This window comes from Ursus americanus, chromosome 18, assembly GCF_024610735.1.
Source record: "Ursus americanus isolate L20-20 chromosome 18, mUrsAme1.1.p, whole genome shotgun sequence".
Lineage (NCBI taxonomy): Eukaryota > Metazoa > Chordata > Mammalia > Carnivora > Ursidae > Ursus > Ursus americanus.
The window spans coordinates 3648817-3671052 of NC_142144.1; the positions used below are offsets into that span (position 1 = coordinate 3648817).

General features: G+C 60.0%; 1 protein-coding gene across 2 annotated transcripts; it reads left to right on the forward strand.

Annotated features, from left to right (window-relative positions):
• Positions 1 to 5873: 5873 nt before the first annotated feature.
• LOC123775725 (globoside alpha-1,3-N-acetylgalactosaminyltransferase 1) lies at positions 5874 to 15121 on the forward strand. Of its 2 annotated transcripts, XM_045771196.2 has the most exons (7): positions 5874 to 6041; positions 6725 to 6907; positions 7479 to 7544; positions 11338 to 11388; positions 11470 to 11505; positions 12249 to 12383; positions 13596 to 15121. In XM_045771196.2, exons 2-7 carry the CDS (start codon positions 6837 to 6839, stop codon positions 14278 to 14280), a joined length of 1044 nt encoding a protein of 347 aa, XP_045627152.2. In that variant the 5' UTR covers positions 5874 to 6041; positions 6725 to 6836; the 3' UTR covers positions 14281 to 15121. The 2 variants fall into 2 exon arrangements, with proteins under 2 accessions (XP_045627152.2, XP_045627153.2); XM_045771197.2 differs by lacking the exon at positions 12249 to 12383.
• The last annotated feature ends 7115 nt before the right edge of the window (positions 15122 to 22236 follow it).

Consider the following 22236-nt stretch of genomic DNA (forward strand, 5'->3'; position numbering starts at 1 on the left):
ACAAAGAGTAAGTCATCCAGTGCTGAGTGGGGGTTTGTGACACAAATTTCCTGGCCAAATGACAGCATTTCCACCAACATCTCCAGGGCCTCTGAGTTTTCCCAAGGGCCTCTCTGATCCTCCGACCCTTATGTCGTCCTCCTTGGGAAGCTCTGTCCTGTTATTTTCCTTGTCTCCTGCCTCTTCTGGGGCCCTTCAGGGGCCTCCCCGCCAGGGCTGCCCTCGTCAGGACTCCCCGCACCCCGCGGCCGGGCGCCCACATCTGGCACTGGGCCCCACGAGCATGGTGCTCTGTGCAAGGCCTGTGTGTTCCCTCTGCAGTCACGTGGCATCTCCCCTTGCAGCGGCCAGCATCTTCCCGCGCTGGGTCTCCTCTGAGTCTGTGAGGCCGGCCTGTGGCCGTATCACAGGCATAGAAGCCAGAGTCCAGAAGGTCCGGAGGACCTGCTCCCAGTCCCAGTGTGTGGAGCCTGGGCCAAGGGTGGTCCCCGAGCAGAGGAGGACTTGGGCCCAGGGAGCCTGAGGGAGGATGTAGCACAGTGAGCCTGCAGGAGGAGAGGGAGCACCGAGCACCGTAGCGGCCTGGTGCTCAGGCCTGCTGGGCGACCCTGTCCCACCCTCACGGGCTCTGTCCCCAGGGCTGGAGGTTGTCGGGGTACCCACCCTCCCATGCTGGCAGCGGCTGGCAGGGGAAGCCCTCAGGCAGGGAGGAGGGGGCCAGCACTCCCCCAGTGGCAGGTGCACTCGGGCGGGCTGAGGGATACCCGTGGGACAGCAGTGCGTTGCAGCCCGGATTTCCCAAATCCGAGGCCGAGACCCTCTCCAGCATTTGCCACGCCACCCTCTTGTCGCAGAGCGACAGACCCATTGTCTGTCTCTGGGCTGCTTGGCTCTGCTTGTACTTGATCTTCTGTCCTGCCTTGGAAGACGTGCTGCTGTGTATGTGATAAGATTCTCAAGAGGGAACAGAGAGGGTTAGGGGTACCCATAGAGTCGCTCAGCCGGTGAGTGACCCAGCATCCACCCAGCTCTGCTCCCCGGTGGTGCAGCCCAGAGTCGTGCCCGGGTGCTCTGTAAGTAGGAACCCCCAGCACTGTGAGTGCCACCCCCCCCTTCACCACACCGGGCTCTCCACACCTGTCCCCGTCTCCTGCCCGCCCCGCGTATCCTGTGCAGAGAACAAGGATGAAGACCCAGTCAGGATGGCACGGTAGGACCCCCAGCCCCCGCAGTGGATGAGGCCTAAGAGGAGGTGGCCGTCCCCAGCTGCGCTCCGTGAGCCAGGAGCCCAAGGGCAGACCCGGATTGCCCTGCGCAGGAACCTCTCAGGTGCGGACTGTGCCTCCCCCAGGCTCTGAGCAGGAAATGGAGGTGCCAAGATCCCCCCTGGGATGTAAGTACCAGCCAGGTACTCTCTCTGGCCCAAGGGCACAAGGCTCTTCCTTCCCTGCATGCCCTCCCTTTTGGCTGGTTCACCTTCTCCTGAGCAGGGATGTCAGAGGCCCTGGAAGACCTCATTCCCTTCCCCACACACACACCAGACACACCCTGGCTGGTGCCGGGTCTGGAACACAGTTCACATCTGACACGCGTACACACCCACCCACCCACCCACACACAGACGCAGACACACAGAGTCCATGAGACCCTTGAATCTTCCTGGGAAGACTGCTCTCTGACGTTCTCTATTTTAATTAAAAACCTCAGCCTATTCTTCTAAGGGGGCTCATGGCCCACTAAGCGGTGGAATCTGCAGGGACCCCAGATCCCCCCTCTGCACCCTGGTGGTGCTCCTGTGGGGCACAGACAGGCAGACAAGACCATGTGTGCACAGGACCCATCAGCAGGCATGTGTCTCCAGGACTTTCCTCTGGTTCCTCGAAGGAGACAAACTGAGTCAAAGGGGAGGGCATCTCCCACCAGGGGTCACAGGCCAGGAAGAGAGCAGACCCCCCCTGCGCTGGGGAGGGAGTGTCCACCCCCTCAGCCACCTCGAGGGCTTCAAGCATCAGGGTTTGGGGGGGAAACTGTGTGGGTGTGGGCTCCCTGCCCAGCCAGGCAGCTCCTGTCCTGGATGTGGGGGGGCTCAGATCCATGCTTGTGGGGTGCTCTCCTCTCCCTAGGTCTGCTCCAAGGGGCGTGCTGACCTCAGAAGAGCTTGGCAGATTTGCTCCCCATGACCAGGCTGGTGCCGGGAACAGGGGTGCAGCGGGTTCTGCCTGGGGCCAGGCCAGGCCTTAGCCAGTGCGGGATGATGGGACTTTGATTAAAGAATGACCCTCAGATTCAGCGGGCTTCCAGGTAGACCGAGCAACCAGACTTTAGGCCCACTTGCTCGCCCGAGCACATAGGACAGCAAGGAACAGGGGAGCAGGGTCCCTGAGGGTCAGGCCTGGCCCAGTGCTCACCAGCCCTGATATTTTTAAAACCCCACTTTTTGGGGGGGCTGGTGCATGTTGTTCTGATGATGCTGAATGCAGAAGCCCAGTGTCGCAAACGCAGGACAGAGCTGCTTGGGGTGACTGGACGTCCCTAGCCCCCATACACACCCCAGGGACCCATCCCCCCTCCCCCGGGGGCTCCTCAAGGTACAGCTTGACAAGCACGGAAGGAATCCATTGCCTCCTTTTATATCAGGAAAAACAGGTTCTGTGAGACTTGGGGTCCGTCCTCGGGGACATGTCCCCTGTTGCTGCCCGCCCCCAGGTACCAAGGCCCAGCAGATGGGCCAAGATGGAGGTCTGGGTCTAACCTGGGCTTTCGGCAACCTTCTGCTGGGCTCCCAGGAAAACCTGGGCCTTGCTCCAGACAGAAGTTTCTTCCTCAAGGTAGAAAAGGGAGGTCTGGGCCTTGGGCTAGAAGCCCTGCCTCCATCCCGTTCTGTAGACCCTCCGCACCTACCCTTGGAGATTAAGGTCTAGGCAGTCCTGCTATTCCTGGTCTAAGCCATGCCCCTTCTTCCTGGGAGACACTCTGAGGCACCCTCCAGGATCCCGGAGGTAGGTCACAGCAGGGGACCAAGGGTAAGGGTCTGTGGGTGGTTGGGAGTCTGAGGACCGGCTTCGGAGGCCAAGGGAAGGCCCAACCCAGCCTGGCCACTAACCAGAAGAGGAACCGTAACCATTCCTCTGGGATGTTGCCCACTCCCCTTGATGAATTCAAATGCAGCAGCCCCCTCCTGGAGTTACCAGTGGGGAGACAGACCAGGGGGAAGTTCTTCCGAATCTGTCTGGGAGGGTCAAGACCAACTTCATGGAGAAATCTAGGGATGGATTTCCTTACGCACCCATTTTACCGATGGGAAATCTGAGGACGGCGAGGGGAATGGACACTTGGTTATCGAGGGTAGCACGGGCACAGCCCCTCCACCGCAGGCCTTACTTGGATAGGTCCTAAGCTGCTGGACAAGCAGGCTGATCCCAGCAGCAAGACCGTACACCTGTGACCGGAATTCCTCATTTAACCCCAGCTCCGGTCAGCCACATGCGAGCAGGAGCGATGTCGGTTCATTGCTGTAAGCCTGAGCCCTCAGAACTGTGCCTGACCTATAGTAGACGCTTACATTTCCTTGAATAAATAGACGAATGAATATGTGCAAAGTGCTGTTACGTTACAGGTGAGAAACCACTTGTGTATTTGTCCGTTTGTGGACGTCCCGTGGGCTCCCTGCCATGTGCCGACGCCTGGTGCGGAAGAGTGAAGCCCAGACACCACCTGGCAGTCTCACCCACAGTCAGGAAGAGGGAGTGCAGCCCCCATGGGCCTCCTCATCCTACAAATATTTAATATTTAATAGAATTTTGCTTTAATCACATATATATGGGCAGAGTGAGCAGATGGGGGCAGCCGGTGACTGCGGCACAGAGATTTCCCCCGCCGCTCCCTCTGCCCCTGTGTTTTCCCTGCTTTGGCTCTTGTTCTTTCAGATTCTCCTTCTGGCTCCCTTGAGCATTTCAGGTCTGTTTGGGTTCCTAGTTTAGCCGCTGATACTCTCCAATTAGGAAGATGTCCAAACGCCTGCCCTGTGCTGGGCACCTCTTCCTCTCCCATCATCCTCCTCCCTCCCAGTTTTTTTTTTTTTTTTAAGATTTTATTTATTTATTCGACAGAGATAGAGACAGCCAGCGAGATAGGGAACACAAGCAGGGGGAGTGGGAGAGGAAGAAGCAGGCTCATAGCGGAAGAGCCTGATGTGGGGCTCGATCCCATAACGCCGGGATCACGCCCTGAGCCGAAGGCAGACGCTTAACTGCTGTGCCACCCAGGCGCCCCTTCCCTCCCAGTTTTTAGTTGTCGTAGTTTTAAGTCATGAACATCCCTTCGGTCTTCCTTCACCTTTCCTTAGGCCCAGCTCCTCCCAGGCCAGCCCTGAGGCTGTCCTAGGTTGAATTTGTCTCCTCCTGGGAGTTGGGGGGGTAGGGCCATCGGACAGTGCTGGTTGGGTCAGGAGAGGGCCATGGCCGCTGGCAGAGTGCTGACACGTCTGCCAGGGCCACAGGACTGGGTGAGCCCTGTCTGGCTCACCTTTTTATTACCAGGGAGGAATCATTGTCCAGAAGGCACAGCAGGGAACTGGGCAAACATAAACTGAGTGCAGAAAACCACTCAGGTTTGGAAGGCTGCTTGTGCCTGGCTTCCCGGAGGCGTAGGCCTGTCCAGTCCCGACAGGTCACTCTGGTTCTATTAACCCTGATTCCTGAGCCTCAGCCTGGAGGCGCTTAGAGCATCTCTGGGCTACGTGCCTTGGTTATACAGTTGCAACCAGAGTCGGCAAAAAACAGTCAAGAGTCAGTGTAGGATGTGACTCTGGACCTCGGGGTCTTGAGTTCAAGGCCCACATTCAGGGTAAAGCTTACTTAAGAAAAAAATAAAGTCGGTGCCAGTCCCGGTCCTGGGGAACCAGTGCTTGCTGCTAAAAATGGAAGCAGGACCTTTCAGCCAGCACTCTCCAGCTCCCCCAGGACTGTGCCAGGCCCCTGCATACTCTGAGGACATGAGCCCTGCCTTACAGGACCCTGTGGTCCTCAAGGGAAACCCCAAGGACACAGTGACACCCCTGAAGGACGTGGGGGGTTGTGCCCAGGAGCCAGGAAGATCTGGGTCTACAACTTCAAGCTGCATCATTGTGACCTAGAGCAAACCTGCAACCTCTCCGAGCCTGGATCGTCCTTATTCTTTCCCATGCTATTTCTCTGTATCCGCTCCCCCTCCTCCTTGCTGCTCCCTAATTTACCCTTAGGGTACCTCCCTTTTTGTCCCTCTGTGTGCGCTCTCCCTCAACCGCCCCAAGCAAAGGCCTCTGCCTCCCAGGCCCTCTGGCCTTTGGTGAGATGTACGAGGGTCCCCCTGGACCCCAGGAGTCACTGGGGTGAACAAGGGTCAATATTACCCCAACTAGCCGTAGGAGTAAATTACCGCAACTCCTTTTCCAGGCGGAGAAATAAGCTCAGGGAGATTTCGGGAGGCCCTGAGCTAAACCACAAGGTAAGTGCAACGTTCAAATGTTTTCCTTCCTGTGATTGTTCGACGTTCTTCTAAAAACATGAAAGATTTTCTTATTTCTCAGGCCCTCACCCTCACCCTGAGTTCCCGGACCGGCTCTTCTCGCGGCCCGCTGCGTGAGAGGCTGCCGCCCAGATGGCCGGGAGAGAGCAGCGCCAGGGGAACCCGCGCTAGGACCCCGGGGGCGGGTGCCGTGGCCGGCGGGCGGGGCGCGAGCTGCAGGTGGGCTGGGGCCCTGGGACCCGTGGGCCAGGCGCGCGGTGGGCGGGCCGTGCAGGAGGGTGGACGGGGCGGGGCGGGAGCGCGCGGGCGGTGGGCGGGGCGTGCGGCTCCTTTCCTCTCGCGGGCCCCGCCCCCCCCCCCCCCCACGCCGGAGACCGCGAGCCCTGAGGCGGGCCCTGCCCCAGGGTCAGCCCCGGGCGCGGCTGCAGGCGCGGCGCGGCCACCGGGTATCGCCGGGGCCCTGGCGAGCTGAGTCCCCGGTTTCCCAGCCGGGGTGCCCCCCTCCGTCCGTCCTAAACCCCGTCCGGTCGCAAGGGGTGAGTCTACAGCCCGCGGGGACAGTCGCCCTCCCCACATCCCGCGCCGCGGCGCAGTGGCGGGCGGAAGTCGGGTGCGCGTCTGGGCCCCAGGCCACCGGACCGCTTTGGCCGAGGAGGACACCGAGACTGGGGTGGACGGGTAGGGGAGTGACTTGCCCAAGGTTACCGAGCCCGGGAGAGCTGAAGCGCGTTCCCGCCGTCCCGTGGAGAGGCCAGGCACCGCCTCCCCGAGGAAGACGCGGCTGCCACCCCTGCCCCCCACCCTCACCCCACCCCCACCCCACGCAAGGGCATCACGGCTGCCCCTCAGCGCAGTCCCCGCCCGGGCCGGGTGTGTCCCCGCTCGGCCGGCTCAGGGCTCTATTTCCGGTGTCCCTGCTGTTACCCCCAAAGATCCTCCAAGCCCCGCCCAGGCGGCCCGCCCTGCGTTGCTGCCTGAGTCCCCGGGTAGGCCGCCCTCTGCTCCCCGCGGAGGGCGGGGGTTGGGAGGGTGACCTGAGAGCCCAGGCAGTGGGGACGATCAGCCTCTCCAGAGGCATAGCTGCAGGATTCTGCTGAGCCCTGAGCCACTATCTCCCTGCCCACCTACCAGAGCTGTCATAGCTGGGGCCACCCAGGGGAAGGCAGGGCAGCAAGGATGGGGCCACTATCCCCTGGATATCGGGAACTTTCCTTTGCAGGTGTTCCTCGGACCTGGAGACACAGGCTCAGAACCTGACAGCCCTGGGAGAGGACTGACTCACCAAGCCCGCTCAGCCTTTCCAAGTGCCCAGGTTCAAAGGCTTCACAGCAATGCGCTGCCACAGACTGGCCCTGGGCCTAGGAATCTGCCTGCTGTTGGGCATTGCCCTCTGCTCTCTGTGGTGAGCATGTCCCCATGGAGCCCTCCCTTCACCCCAGACTCCTCCCTTTCTTGGCATCTCAACCCCCAAACCTTGACCCCTTTATGGATTCCTAGGTCCCACCCACCTCTCTTGGCACACCTGTCCCCCAACACCAACCCCAGTAAGACCAAACTAGTTTTGGTTTCTGGATTTTGCTTAGTAATGGCCCCTGGGCTTTACACTTACTCTTTCCTCTGCCTGGACCATTCTTCTAGCCATGTTAATGAAGAACTCTGTTCACACACCAAAATTCACCCCTTGTGTTCCTTCTGTGAAGCCCTCCCACCACCACCACCACCCCTCACCACCACTTGCTCATGCATAGGGCCTGACATCAAGAACATTCCTATCCCAGGAATGAATGACTGCCTGGGTGAATAATGGCCATACTGCAGAAGACCAGGAGGCTTTGACCTTTGAGGTCAGCCAGACCCAAGGAGTGGTGGGGGATCCCCAGATGCACCCCGCTGGGGGCCTTCACTCCAATCAACGTGCACCAAATGGGTTTTCAGCCTCATGACAGCAGTCAACAGGTGTTTTTCCTTCCTAGGGTGTATGTGGAGAACTGGCTGCCCTTCTCCTATGTCCCCTATTACCTCCCCTGTCCAGAGATCTTGTAAGTATGGAGCGGGGAGAATTTGGGCCTTGAGGGTTGCCTGGATTGGGGCCACTGGGAGAGTTTTAGGGTCACTTTGCAGGTCATTAGGTCCCAAGCTCATGAACAGTTTGGTAAGTGTTGGGTAATTTATGGGCTATGGAGTGAAATTCCCATGTCTGTCCTCCAGCGTCCCTGCAGGGCCCCCTCTGTGCTTTGACCCTGAGCCGGCTGCAGGGCTCTGGGCCTCGCTTGCTTCATCTGTAAAATGGGATTATGGAAGTCCCCTCCCGGGCCACCTGGAACATGGAGTGTGATGATACCTGTAAACAGTCCGCTGTAGCACGCCCCACGTAGCAGGTGCTTGGGAGACAGTGCTCTTAGGACTTGACGTTTGTCCTAAATTTTGTGTGCAGTTTGGATTCATGGAATAAATTAACATGGGACCAGACTCCCCCCACATCACAAACCTGACTTTTTGACAGTCCAGAGTGAAAAAATGGGCTAGGACAGTCTCAAGGGCGGTATCTTCATGATAGCTAAAGGCAAGTGTAAAATCTGGATCGTAGACCGCTGACTAACCACAAGGCATGTTTCAGTGTTATAAACACACAGTATAGTCAGTTTGGAAGCTGGAAAGCAGGAAAGACAAAAGAAAAAAATACCCTCTTGTGTCCTACCAGTCTGAGCTATACTTTGCTTCTAAAGTTCACGGTCGACTTGTGGGTCGCTGCCCTTTCTAGTTGAACAGACTGTGCATCTTACTTGGTTCTAAAAGCAGAAAGGCTGCTTGCTATTGAAAATAGTCGTGATCGTCATGTTTTTGTGATTTTTGTCTGTGTTCCCGGACCTGGCTCTGCTCTTGGGCATGTGTTCGTGCTGTCTGTGCTCACCATCCTTTTACCCCCCCTAGGAGCTGGGTCATAGTTCTTGAACTCCTCCCACTTTCCCACCAAGGACAGGGGGGGGGGGATTTCAGTTGTTTCCAATTTCCCAGGATTCTTTGTTTTTTTTAAAGATTTTATTTATGTATTTGAGGGAGAGAGAGAGAGCACGCGTGTGCAGGAGCGGGGGGGGGGGGGCAGAGGAAGAAGCAGGCCCCCGCCCCCCAGCTGGAAGCCAGGAGCCCAACGTGGGGCTCGATCCCAGGACCCTGAGATCATAACCTGAGCCACCCAGGCACCCCCTCCAATTCCCCGGGATTCTAAATAAGTTTGTAATGAGTAGCTTTAGATATAAAGCTTTTTCCATATTAAAAATCCTTTCATTTGATAGTTCCCTCCCTGGGCCAGAGGATATGGAGAGATTCCTGGTCCATTTCGTCAGGTTGCTTTCCAGAAGGAACCGTGGCACATCACACGCTCCCCTTCTCTCGTTCGCACGGACCCCACTCCCTGGCCAGTCCTGGAGGAAGCACTAGGTGTTGCGAAAAGCAAAAACCAAACCACCTCGCCGGTTCGAGAGATGCGAGGGTGGGCGGGGCTGTCTCCCGAGTTCCAATTTCATTTCCTTGATTTCCACCGAGGCTCTCATTTCTGCCCCCACTTCCCACGAACTGGCTTTCTCTTCCCCGACGCACCTGCCGCCCTGCCCTCTCTCCCTGGCCTGTGTGTGGGTGCTGGCACCACTTTGGGCCCAAGGTATTCGCTACGTTTTTTTTTCTTTCCAGTTTGTCTACCTTTGGGTTCCGCTTCGCTCTTTGTTTACTAGATGGAAGTTGGAGAAATTTTGTGTGCGTTAAATAGTCACATCTTCCTGTCTTTTCGTTCGGATGTCTTCCCTTTTGCTTTTAGTTTTCCTACCTACAAGCGTGAAAATGTGAAGTGGGTTTTTTGTTTTCTTTCGTTTTGGGTTTTTTTTTTTTTTTTTTTTTGGCGCTAGCTCATCTGTGGCTTCGGTATTCTTATGACTGACAAGCTCTTTAATGAGGCTGCGGCGTGGCTGGGCTTGGGGGGAAGCGGGAGCCAACTGCCAGGCCTGTGGGCCCCCTTCCTCCTCGCTTCCTGCCTTCGCAGAGTGCCCTCACTTTCTGAGCAGGGACCTGAGTGCTTGTTTGGGTGAACTCGGGCAGACAGCCAATGTGGTGGCCTGACTTTCAAAAATCGTTGATTCAAGAGTTTAAACGAATCACAGAAGGACAAACACCTATTACAGGATTCCACGTATATGAGATCTCTAGAATAATCAGATTCATAGAAACAGAAGTAGAATAGTGGTGACCAGGGGTCGAGGACAGTCAGTGTTTCATGGGGACAGAGTTTCAGTTTAGGAAGATGAGAAGGTTCTGGAGAGGCATGGTGGGGATGGCTGCACAACAGAGTGAATGTGATTCAGGCCCCTGCACTGTGCGCTTACAAATGGTTAAAACAGGGGCGCCTGGGGGGCTCAGTCGGTTGATCGTCTGACTCTTGGTTTCAGGTCAGGTCATGATCTCAGGGTCATGAGATCGAGCCCCATGTCGGGCCCTACATTCAGCAGGGAGTCTGCTTGAGATTCTCTCTCTCTCCCTGTACCCCCACCCTCTCTTCCTCTCCCTCTAAAATAAATAAACCTTTTTTAAAAAATGGTTAAAATAGTAAATCTTTGTTTTGTACATTCTACCACCAAAGACAGAGAGAGAGGGAGAGAAGCATGGACTAAAAATTGGTAGGAAAACTTAAGGACCCCATCAAAGATGCCATATTGAACATTCCTTCGTGAACGGCAGGCACGGTGTGCACAGGTGGTCTGGCCGCTTCCACAGCTGCTCCATTCCCTGGGGGGCCTCAGGCAGGCCTTTGCCTTCCCTGGGCCTCACTTCCACCCTCTGGGGAAGGACGTTATTGGGAGGACTTTTAAGCCAGAGGAGTCAAATGTCTGGCCCCACGTCCTTCCAGTCTGTTGGTGGCAGAGCCGGAGGCCCTATGCAACCTGCGGGGCCCTCCTTCTTCCTTCTCCACCCAGGCTGCCCTCGGTCGAAGCTCATGGAGGTGGCCACACAAGCTGCCTGCCAGGAGGGGACAAGGTGCCTGGTCTTAACAGGCGCATACCTTGGTTCTCAGGGCAGCTCTGAGGGTGAGGGATGGTTGCCCATTCTACAGATGAGGAAGAGCGGGGGCATGAGTCAGGGTTCCACTACAGACACAGACCGGGGGCGGGAGGGAGCAAGGTAGATTGAATGATGGAGCTGAGCCAGTCTGGAGTCCGTGCAGCAGGCACCGGGAAGGCTGGAGCTCGGGCAGTGCTGACACCGACGGCATGTCTTCTCGGAACCCTCAGCTCTGCCCTTCAGGCCTTTCCGCCTGATTCTAGCAAGCCCACCCAGGCCCCGCAGGACCATCTTTACCTAAGGGCAGCTGGCATAGATGTTAATCACATCCACCAGATACCACCGAAGCAACGCCTCGATTCGTGTTTGTGTGACTGGGTCCTGCAAATGACCATCCCCGTGGGCTCAGGTGACTCACCCCGGGTCCCCAGGCGAGAAAGCGGCAGAAGTGGGATCACTGGGTCTTTGCAGCTTCGCAGAACTTCTGCCCACTGCCAGGCCCCTACAGAATGACGTGTTTGAAAGAGCATCAGCTTTGGAGACAGATGACACAGGGTACCGATCACGGCCCTGCCGCTCAGCGACCCTGGACAGCTGGCTTCTGTGGGAGCCCAACCCCTGCAGGGTTGGCGGAGCAGAGGGGAAGGTTCCAGAGAGTCTGCCTGGAACCTGGAAGGGTGCCTGCCCCATGGGGGTGTTTGCTTCTTCTCCACTCTGTCCTTCCCGCTCAGAGTAGCTCTGTCCCCAGCCCTGGCACTAACAGCTCTCTCTCGCCTCTGCCCCCAGCAACATGAAGCTGCAGTATAAGGGGGAGAGGCCATTCCAGCCCGTGACCCGGTAAGCAGACTGCCATTTCCCCTTTGGGGCCCCGGGGGCTGGGGGCTGCCCCCCCTCACCACTGACCCTTCTTGGTTACAGGTCACTCTACCCTCAGCCCAAGCTGCTGGAACAGAGGTAGGTGCTGAGTAGGGCCTGGGTGCAGAATGGAGAGATCTGGCAGGAGGAAGGGGGGACACGGGGGGTGGGGTGGGGGGGGGACAGGGCACAGGTGCAGAGCTCTGATTTTTTTAAGCTGGGGTGGTGGGGGTGTCAGGTGGCCTTGGGGTCCAGCTACTGTGGGACCTGGGTTCCAGTCCCGTTCTGTCACTAGCTGTGTGACCTTGGGCAGGTTACCCAACTACGCTGAGCTTTTTCTGTATGGGTGGATAAGAATACCCACCTCATAGCAGGTTGGATGGAGGACTAGATGAGATGGTGTTTGCAAAAGGCACAGCTCCAGGCGCCTGAGTGGCTTAGTTCGGTTGAGTGTCCAACTCTTGATCTCAGGGTCATGAGTTCAAGCCCCATGTTGGGCTCCACGCTGGACATGGAGCCTACTTAAAAAAAAATTAAAAGGGCACAGCTGCATAGTTAGGTGCTCAATCTGCGGTTCGTGCTAATATTGCTGCCCCTCAGGTATTAGGCCCTTAGACGCCTTAAGTGCCAGGCTCCCTTACACACCGGGTGTGCTTTCACTCCTGGTCCTCTCGACCACGGGGAGCAGCTATTATTATCCCCACTTCCCATAGGAGGCTACCGAGGCCCAGAGACAGGGAGGAAGCTGCCCCAGGTCACACAGCATGGGAGGCAGGGCCAGGATGAGGCTGCGGCTTTCCCAAGGCAAGGGCCTCAGCGCCCACGGCCTCCCCTGCTGCCAGGCCTACCGAGCTGCTGACGCTTACACCCTGGTTGGCGCCCATCGTCTCTGAGGGAACCTTCAACCCTGAGCTTCTGCAACACATCTACCAGCCTCTGAACCTGACCGTCGGGGTCACGGTGTTTGCCGTGGGGAAGTGAGTAGTGGGCTGGGTGGGGGGTGAGCACTGAGCCACAGGAACTTACAGTCTGGGAAGGGACAAGACCTGGACACGGGGGCCTGCCCGGAGACCGGGGAAGCCCTGAGCCACGCACGGTGCGTGTGGGAAGGTAGGGAGTAGAGGGTGATGACAGGAGGGCTTCCGGGAGGAGGGGATCTGGCCCTGGCACGGAAACAGGGAGGCGGCTCAGGTGAAGGAGCAGCAGGAGCCTTTGTGAGGACACCCCCCCTTTGCCTCCTCACCCCTCTCTGCTTCCCCGGAACAGTCCAGGCAGGCATGAAGGACTGGCAACACTGAAGACCACCTCTCATAACTGGGGGTCCGTGGTCAGGCCACAGGCAGGTCGCGCCCCGCTCTCGGGACCCTCTCCCCTCTCCCCACGTGGGCCCTGCCTACTGTCCGGGTACCTCCTGTTTTCCTCTCCTCCCCCTCGCCCTACCTGGCTTTAGGAACCCGCCTGGCAGCCTCCCCCGGGTCTCCTGGGGCTCCTGCGGGAGAACCCACGACGGGGCCCCAGCCCCTCAAGTGCTGTCCAGATGACGGGTGTCCTGCCTGGGGTCAGGTGACCCCCTGGTTCCCTCGGCTTCAACCTGGGGGGTGCGGCCCGTAGTCTCCTCCAGCTGAGCCCTGCAGCCGCAGCCCCCGGCTCCACTCGCCTCTCCTCGATGCAGCCGCTTAACCCGCCATGTGGTCACTTTCCTCTCTCTGAGCCTCAGTGTCTCTGCCTCTAAAATGGGGGTTATGGGGGGCGCCTGGCTGGCTCCGTGGAGCGTGTGCCTCTTGATCTTGGGGTCATGAGTTCGAGCCCCACGTTGGGTGTAGAGATCACTAAAAACAATCAATAAACTTTAAAATGGGGATTGTGGTGCCTGCCTTTAGGGAGTTTATGAGGCTTGAAGGAGCTAAGAGTCCCTTAAGACACTGCCTGGCACCTCGTAAGTCCTCACTACAAGTTAGCGCGGTTTGCGGATTTAAGAGTCCCTGTTAATGTCCTTCCTACGAAGGAAGAGGTTGGTACCGTGATGGCGGGGATGTGACAGGGAAGGACCCTGGGGTTTCAGACCTGAGTGGCAGCCCAAGGGCAGGAGCTGGGAGGCGGACCCCGGCCCGACTGAGGCCTGGCCCCAGGTCCTGCGTGGGGCGGCGCGGCGTGGGGCCCGGGCGTGGCTGACGGGCCCTTCCCACCAGGTACACCGGCTTCGTCCCGCAGTTCCTGGCGTCGGCCGAGCGGTTCTTCATGCGGGGCTATCGGGTGCGGTACTACCTCTTCACGGACGACCCTGCCGCCATCCCGCGGGTCCCGCTGGGCCCCGGCCGCCTGCTCAGCACCGTCCCCATCCAGAGGCAGGCCCGCTGGGAGGAGATCTCCACGCGCCGGATGGAGGCCATCAGCCGGCACATCGCCGAGAGGGCGCACCGGGAGGTGGATTACCTCTTCTGCCTCGATGTGGACATGGTGTTCCGGAACCCGTGGGGCCCCGAGACCCTGGGGGACCTGGTGGCGGCCATTCACCCGGGCTACTATGCCGTACCCCGCCAGCAGTTCCCCTACGAGCGCAGGCATATCTCCACTGCCTTTGTGGCGGATGGCGAGGGGGACTTCTATTACGGCGGGGCCGTCTTTGGGGGGCGGGTGGCCAGGGTGTACGAGTTCACCAGGGGCTGCCACATGGCCATCCTGGCCGACAAGGCCAACGGCATCATGGCAGCCTGGCAGGAGGAGAGTCACCTGAACCGACGCTTCATCTCGCACAAGCCCTCTAAAGTGCTGTCCCCTGAGTACCTCTGGGATGACAGGAAGCCCCAGCCGCCCAGCCTGAAGCTGATCCGCTTTTCGACGCTGGACAAGGCCACCAGCTGGCTGAGGAGCTGACGGCAGAGCCAGGGCTGCCGTGCGCGGGTTCCCCAGCCCCGCAGCCAGCTCACCCCAGTGCCTCCCTTCTCGGCCTCAGGTCACCCCAGTCCAGCCCTGCCTACCTCAGTCTGCTAGCAGAATTCGACAGGAAAACGGAGGCAGAAAGGCCTTTGTAAACTGTCAAGGGCTGCGCCCGCAAGAGGAGAACGCAACACTCACCCAGCCCGGGAACAGTCAGCCGGGAAGAGGGGAGGCAGAGGTGAAGCAGACGGGGCCTGGCAGGCCTCACCCAGCAGATGTGCCTTTGGGGCAGGCTCTGGAGTCAGCCCTCCTCCGACCCCCTTCCGTTTCCTGTTGCCCTTAAAGTTGCACTTCTAAGCCCCTGGTGTGAAAGGCATCCCAGACCCCTCTTCTCTGGCTGCCGCGGGTCCTGGGTCCTGTGATGTCCCCCAGTCACACAGAGCCCATCCCTCGTCGGCCCTGGAGGGAGCCTTCGCCGTGAAACAGGCCTGCCTCCCTCTGGTGTCCAGCCTAGCCTGTACCTCACGGAGGGCCACACTCTCTGGCTCCAGCCACCTCCTTTGTAAGAGGGTTTGGGCAGCTTTTAACAAAGGTGGCATGGTGGGGGGGCACCCAGGGGGCCCAGTCGGTTGAGCAGCCGACTCCTGGTTTCAGCTCAGGTCAGGATCTCAGGGTCCTGGGATCTAGACCCCCCCCCGCCCACTCCCACCCCAGGCTCCACACTCAGCAGGGAATCTGCTTGAGATTCTCTCTCTCTGCCCCTCCCCCGAGTCATGCGTGCGCACACATCCACGCTTTCTCTAAAATAAATAAATCTTAAAAAATAAAAATAAAAAAAGCTGGCGTGTGCTAAGCCCTAACCAGGGTATTTTCCCCTGCACATCTGAGGGTCTGTGCGGCCAGCCACTGGGGATCCAGGCAGCCTGGATTTCAAATACAGTCAGCTTGGGGGGGTGGAGGAGGGAGGGTCCAGTTATCCAGAAAATCTGGACTAAAGCTGACCCCCTGCAATAGACAGGATTTCGTTCTTGTCCTCCTAGGAGGGGGCGAAGCGAGCCGGCACTGCCAGACGTGCCATACTCCCAACAATCAAGGGGAGCAAAGCCTGTCAGCTGGCCACCAGGTGGCCTCTGGGGCCCTGAGCCCATAACGCAGGTGTCTGCTGGCTCACCTGAAACCAGGGTCGCCTGGGCCCTGTGAGGCCACCGGAGGGCGTGGGGCTCCAAGGCTGTGGTGCAGACCCAGGACTAGAGGGCCTGGGAGGGCAGCCTCACCAGTGCGGTGGCCCCAGAGGGACTTCAGAGCACCCCCTACCCTGTGGTTGTGTCTGCCTGGCAGGACAGAGAGGGGGTGGGGGGTGGGTTCAGGGTTTGGTGGCCGAGCGTTCACTCCTCTACAGGCAACAGCTCCTTGGCCACGGAGGGTGCAGAGGGGTACACTCTGGCCACATCGGGAGGAAGAGGTGTGTACCCACTTGGTCACCCCTGGCAAAGCTGGGGGTCAGCCCAAAGCCCACTCCTCCTACAGCCTGTGGTCTGGCCAGCGAGCAAGGACAGATTGCCAGAGTGTGCGCAGACCGAGTGAGCAGAGGAGAGGGCTTGGGCTGGGGAGGACGAGTCAGGGAGAGGCCCCTTGGCGTGAAGACCAGAGAAGGCCTCGGGGGGAGGTGGCCCTGAGGCCCAGGCAGCAGCCACAGGCTTGCAAGGGAGAAGGGAGCCCCTGCCTCACTCCCAGCCCAGCCTCTCCTGGACCCAGCTGATGTCCCTTCTTAGCCTTGGGCCAAACCCCGAAGGACTATGGCTGACCCTGGTCCCTGTCGCAGGGCACAGCCCTCAGACAAGAGCTGAGGGAGTGACAGGACCCAACTCTTGGAACCAAACCAGGGTCCAAGCTACTTTCCAAAACAGAGCTGAGGGCTTGGGGCCAGAGCTGCTGCATGGGTGGGAAGAGGGAAGGAGCCTGGTGGGGGTTGGGAGGGTGGAGGGGGTGGGGCCTGACCCAGCAGCTGGAGGTGGGAGGGCCCAGAGACAGTCCCAGCAGCCCCGGCCCCTGTCTGACAGGATCAGCTCTGAGCCACAGGTACCACGGTTGACAGGGCCCATCAGCTCTGGGGGCTTCGAAGTTTTCTAAATCGCAAAGGTACTTCTTTAAGAAATAGACAAAATCACAAGTACAAAATGTCTGCGTGGAGGCCCCTGACACTTAAGCTTCCTGTCCCTTATGGCCCACACGTGACAGTCCATCATGGCTCAGTCCCCGGGCCTGGCCCGCACACCTCTACTCACACTGCCCACCAGTCAGGCATGCTTGCCCTATCACCAGGCCGATTTCTGGGGACTCACACTTGACATCACCTCCAGGAAGCCGGCCTTGATTTGTGCCCCGCTCCAGAGTGCCTTTTGGTGTTCCCACGAACCCTCCTCATCCCTGTGCCATTTACAATGTCTGCCCATCTCCACCCCTTGCCCAGTTGGTAAACTCCAAGACGGGACAGACTGTGGCTGGCCCAGTTTCCCCTGGTACCTGAAACCCAGGAGGCACTCTGTCAATATTGAACGACTGTGTGAGGGGTGACAGCTGAGAGAACACAGGGCTGAGAGTCTGTCCTGGCACCTGTGGGATGTGGGACCGTTCATCTGAGGCCCTGGGGTGAGGATCAAGTGAGATTATGGCTGGAACACCTCTGGGTCCCAACTCCTCTTGGGCAGCTACTTTGGGACATGGCTAGGTCTGGGCCCTCCAAGCAGCCTGCCCCACACTGGAAGGAGGCGGAGGACCGCCATAGCCCCCATTACACAGGAGTGAACAGACAGCCTGCTCGTTCCTCGTTGGTTTTGGGGTTCCCTGCTTGAGTGGGGGCAATAACATGCCCACAAGCTCCCTCCAAATCTAGGATGCTGTGGCTCTGGTAAGACTGCCCCGATTATGTCCTCTGAGCCCCCAACCTGCAGTGACCCCCGACTCCTGGCCCAACATCCAGAGCCCTGCACCATGTGGTCCAGATGCCGGCCCCAGTGTGCGCCCCTCACCCCACTCCAGCCTCCCTAGGGCCTTCCCCCCTGAGGGAGCCCACCAAGCCTTTGCCCCTCAGAGCCCCCTGCAGCCACTGGCCCTCACATGGCCCCCCTTCAGGTCGGCCTCCCCTCCAACCCTGGGCTCAGAGGCCAGCCCCTCGAGCTCCTCGGGAAGCTCAGGCTTTGGGTCAGATTGAGCTGGGTTCAAACCCACAGCAGGGCCATGTCACAGCCCCGTGACTGGCAAGCTCGTTGGTGGGTGCTCTGAACCTCATTGAAAATAGGGTCTGTGACCCTGACCTCGTGAGGGTGAGCTGAGGGCACAGGTGGTTGCCTGGCTGGGGGAGCCCCAACCCAGGATAAGGCTTGTGATGGTCAGTGTGGGACTCAGTGAGGGTGAAGAGCAATGACCCTGAGTCCCCCGTTCATATTCACAGCTGGACTTGGTCACTCAGAGCTGAGTGACCTTGATCACCGGGGCCATTGTTCATGTATAAAATGGGGTGAAATCACTGAGCACGCAGGGAGGTCCTGTGCAACACTACCCCTAAAGGCTGCGGCACCCCGGTGGTGGGCTCCCTCCTCCCTGGGCTCCTTCCCACCCCTCTGACTCCAACCAGGGCTGCAGCCAGGGACAGGCTGGACCTCGTGTCCAGCCTCCTGCCAGGACAACTAGAAGAGGTGTAGAGGAGTAAGGGGCAGACTGACCTCCTTGCCTGTACTCCGCGTCCGCGGGGCCGCCTCCAGGTCCTCTGGCCCAGCCGTGCACCCAGCCGGCCCCTGCAGGTTACACGTGGGGACCAGGACAGGACAGCGCTGTATATTCGGAGACTCCCGTGTCTTCAGGTCTCCACCCCAACCCGGCCCAGTGCCCGACGGCCCTCACCCGCTTGGGTTTGGGGCGGCAGGAGGTCCCAGCGGGCGCGCGAGGCATAAAGCAGGCAGCGGGGCGGGAGACGCGTGAGACCCGCCGCGCCCTGGGCCCTCGGTGCGCTGCGGTGAGGCGCGGCTCTGATGCACGCGCTGTTCGCGGGCCCCACAAGCCCCGCGTGCACGCGATCGTGGACGCGAGGCCCGGCGGCCCCGGCAGGGTCCACCCACCGCCGCCCGCGGGAGGGAGGCCGGCGCGCCTCCCCCCCCCACGAGCGCGCCCCCGAGCTCGCGCGGCGGCGCCCGCCCCTCACACCTGCGGCGGGCGGGGCGGGGCCGCGGCTGTCCCCGCCCACCCGGCCGGAGCCCGGGAGCCCGGGCGGAACCGTGCAGCGGGGCCCGAGCGGCCGGCGGCACAGCGCGGCGCAGACAATGGGAGCGGCGCGGGAGGCGACGGAGCGGGCGGCGGTGGTTGCGGAGCTCCGGGCCCCGCGGGGACGGGAGGCCGCGCCATGAGCCCCGCAGCCGGGCGCCCCCCTGCGCCGCGCGCGGGCCGAGGCGAGCGGCCTCTGCGAGCCCGGGGCCCCGCCCTGGGGCTGGCGATGCGCTGCCAGGGCTGAGGATGATGGTAGATTGCCAGGTGAGTGCCCGCGCTCGGCCCTGGCCGCCCTCCCAGCCGGCGGGGGTGGAGAGAGGACCACATGTCCCGGGCCCACACCCCATCCGGCGAGGAGGGAGCACGGCGCCCGGTCCACGCTGAGCGCGCGCTTACGCAGTTCCGCGTCCAACCCCTCCTGGTACAACTGGGAAACTGAGACCAGGAGAGGCGGGGACTGGCCCGGGGCGCGTGAGGTGAGCGGAGTCCGGAGGAGAAGGGAAGGTTCTGGCCTCCCAGGCCAGGGCTCAACCCTCCCATGGGTTTCCAATGGGAATAAGAGCCCCTAAGATCCTGGGGGACCCTGTTCACCCCCTCCCAACTGGGGCCGTTTCCCCTGAGCATCCCCACGCGCCCACAGGTACATACACACAGACTTCACAGATGGGGACCACGGGATGGGGTCGGAGGAGGAGTGAACACTGGAAAGGTGACAAGGGAAAAAGAAGAAAGGGATTGGAGGGAGCCATGGGGCAGGGGCATCCAGTCTCCTGGCAGCATGCCCAGGACTCATACATGGGGAGAGGGGACATGTCAGACTGATGACCAGGGGGTCCGCAAGGTGCCCAGGGTCCCTAGGGCTCCTGGAGAGGACAGGCTCTGGGGTCCTAGGTACACCATTCTGGGCACCTGGACTAGGAAGACACCCCCCTGCCTAGTGCGGTCGGGTCTACAGGACAAAAGGCCTCAGCTTACTCTTCTGTCCGCTGGGCTGTAGAGATGGGCTGTCCCTAGGGTCCCACGGGCTTGTGGAAGAATCTGTTGGCTTTGGATCTCTGTCCCTGACCCGCTGTGCTCCCAGTCCTGGGAAAATGCTTTGTATTCCCTCAAGGTCCTTTTGAGCAGAGGGCAGCCTGGGGCTTGGGGGGCTGAGGACCTGGGTATGCAGAACGTGGCAGAGCACTGACCACTGGTCTGGGGACCAAGGTCAAGACCCTCCTTGGTGCAGCGTCGGAGTCCCCATTTGGAAGAGGTTCCAGATTCCATGTTCTGGCCAGGGTGAGGAGGCCTTAGGAAGGAACCGAGCACAAGGACAGGGGAGAGAAACAGGGACAAGGGAGGCTTCCGAAGTTCCTCACATCACTCCTGGAGCCCCCAGGTCCTGCTCCTTTACCCTCTAGGGCCAGGGAGAGCCCCTGCCTTGGCTACACCCAAACAAAGGTGTGTGTTTTGTTTTCTGGTTTTCCTGCTGGGGCTGCCATGCTGGTGATGACCACCAGAGGTCAGGCTGTGCCCACGGTGCTCCCTGACGCCACCAGAGCAGGGAAGGGACACCCAGGGGTCATGCTGGGCGTCCCCTGCCTCCACCCCAACAGGCACCTCTGATTATTAGCCTCCACGTCCACGATGTGAGCTGCTCAGAGGCAGGAGGGGGCTCTGAGACCCTCTCGTGGACTCATTCAGCTCCTGTGCCCCTCACACTCACCCTGAGCAGGGGCTGTGCTAGGCCTGGGGGGGGGGGGCTGGCAGGTCCCTGGGGGGGGGGTCTGCTGTCCTCCAGGAGCTCCCAGCCCAGAGGGGGAGATGGACCAAAGCACAAGAGCAAATCCAGGTGAAAGGGAAGAACAGACGCTGCAGGGGAGTGAGGCAGGGTGAAGGGGGGCAGGCAGGAGCCCCTGGCTGGGGTCTCACTGGCCTCCAGGGTGAGCCCGATGCTGGGAGCAGAAGGACAGCAGGACCCAGTCCCGCACACGTGTGCTAGCAGTGGCTGCGGGGCAGGGCCAAGCTGCAGAGACTCGGAGGCAGAGAGCATGTGGCCAGAGAGGAGCTGAGAGAGAGCTGGGGAGCGCTCTGCAGGGAGGGGGGCAGGGCCCGACCCCAGCCTGGAAGGCTGTGCTACTAGCTGTCTGGGCCCTGGGACACGCTGGCCTCCCTTGGACCATCTCACAGTTCTGTGCCAGAATCCCCCCCCCCCCCCCCCCCGCCCAGCTCAGTGGGGAGCCTCTGCCTCCAGGTCACCCAGGAGGCCGGGGCCTCAGCCTTCACTCAGGCTCCACTGGGGCAGGGTCTGTGTCCAAGACCATTCACGTGGTATTGGCAGGATTCATCTGGGCAATGGGTGGGCACAGAGAGATATTCCAGAAGGAAGTATCCTGTGGTCAGGCTTGATTCAAGGCGGGGAGGCTGAAGATGAGGATGATAATTGGGGCCTGTATCTATTGTGTGCTCATATGTGCTCCGTCCTCACTGCCCTGGGTCACCTCCTGAATTGCCAGCAGGTTCCTGGGGCTCTGCCTGGAACACTGGCGTGGCTGCACTTGTCCAGGGTGGCCGAGTGGGGGTTGGGACTGCGGGAGGGGGTGTATTCAGTTTTTGTTGCCGCTGGAACAGATTTGGGTGGCTCAAAACAGAAGAAATGTATATTCCATTAGTTCTGAAGGCAGAAAGTCCAAAATCAGATGTCGGCGGTTCCATGCTCTCTCTGGAAGTTCTAGGACAGGGTCCTTCCTACCTCTTCCAACTTCTGGTCGTGCCAGCAACCCACAGCGTTTCTTGGCTCCATAGGTGCATTGCTCTGAGCTCTGCTTCGGTCTTCACATGGCCTCCTCTGCGTCTGTGTCGTTTTCCCCTTTTTCTAAGGACACCAGTCATTTGATTCGGGCCCACCCTCCTCCAGTGTGTCCTCCTCTTAACCTGATGACATCCGCAGAGACGCTATTTCCAAGTCAGGTTTATTCACAGGTGCTGGGGTAGGACGGCAACATAGCTTTTTGGGGACACAGTGCAACCCACAACAGGAGCACTGGAGTGATTCCCGCCCGAAGCCCAGGTACCCACGTGCCCAGGAGGCTGGGGGGAGCAGTTGGGGTCTGGGGAGGTCTCAGGGACCCCTCAGGGGCAGAGGCCCCTGGCCCCGGGGTTGTGGCTTGAGTGCCCTCTGAGTGTTGCCCTTAGGAACAGCAGGTGGCGCTGTGACCCCCTTGCCGCATCCCCAGCCCCACTTCAGCAGGGCTGGGGTAGACAAAGGTCTCGCATTCCAGTTACGAAGAGACAACACTCAACTGTAAACACAACAGGAGCCCTGTCATTTCAAGGGGGACACGCACCGCAGAGGAAGTCAAATAAGGTGGGGCCACAGGGTAGTGACGCGGCGGCTCCCTGGACGGGAGGCCCGGGAACCCAGCAGGGCCAGGCCTCCCTGGGTCGGGAGCTGGTGTTTCCTTCTTCACCTGCAAGCCGAGCCGGCCCTTCTCAGCCGTTTTCAAGGCCCAGGCTTCTCCCAGGGCAGCTTTGATTACCCTTTGTGGTTTCCTGGCAGCTCACCTGGTCCTGCCGGGCAGGACAGCTATGTCTTATGTCTGAGGGGCACGCAGAAGGCAGCCATCTGATGGGTGGGGTCCCTGTGTCCAGAGACCCTCCCCGAGGGAGGGGGGCAGGGCTGCCTGAGCTCCCCCACTGCTCACCTGGTGGGAT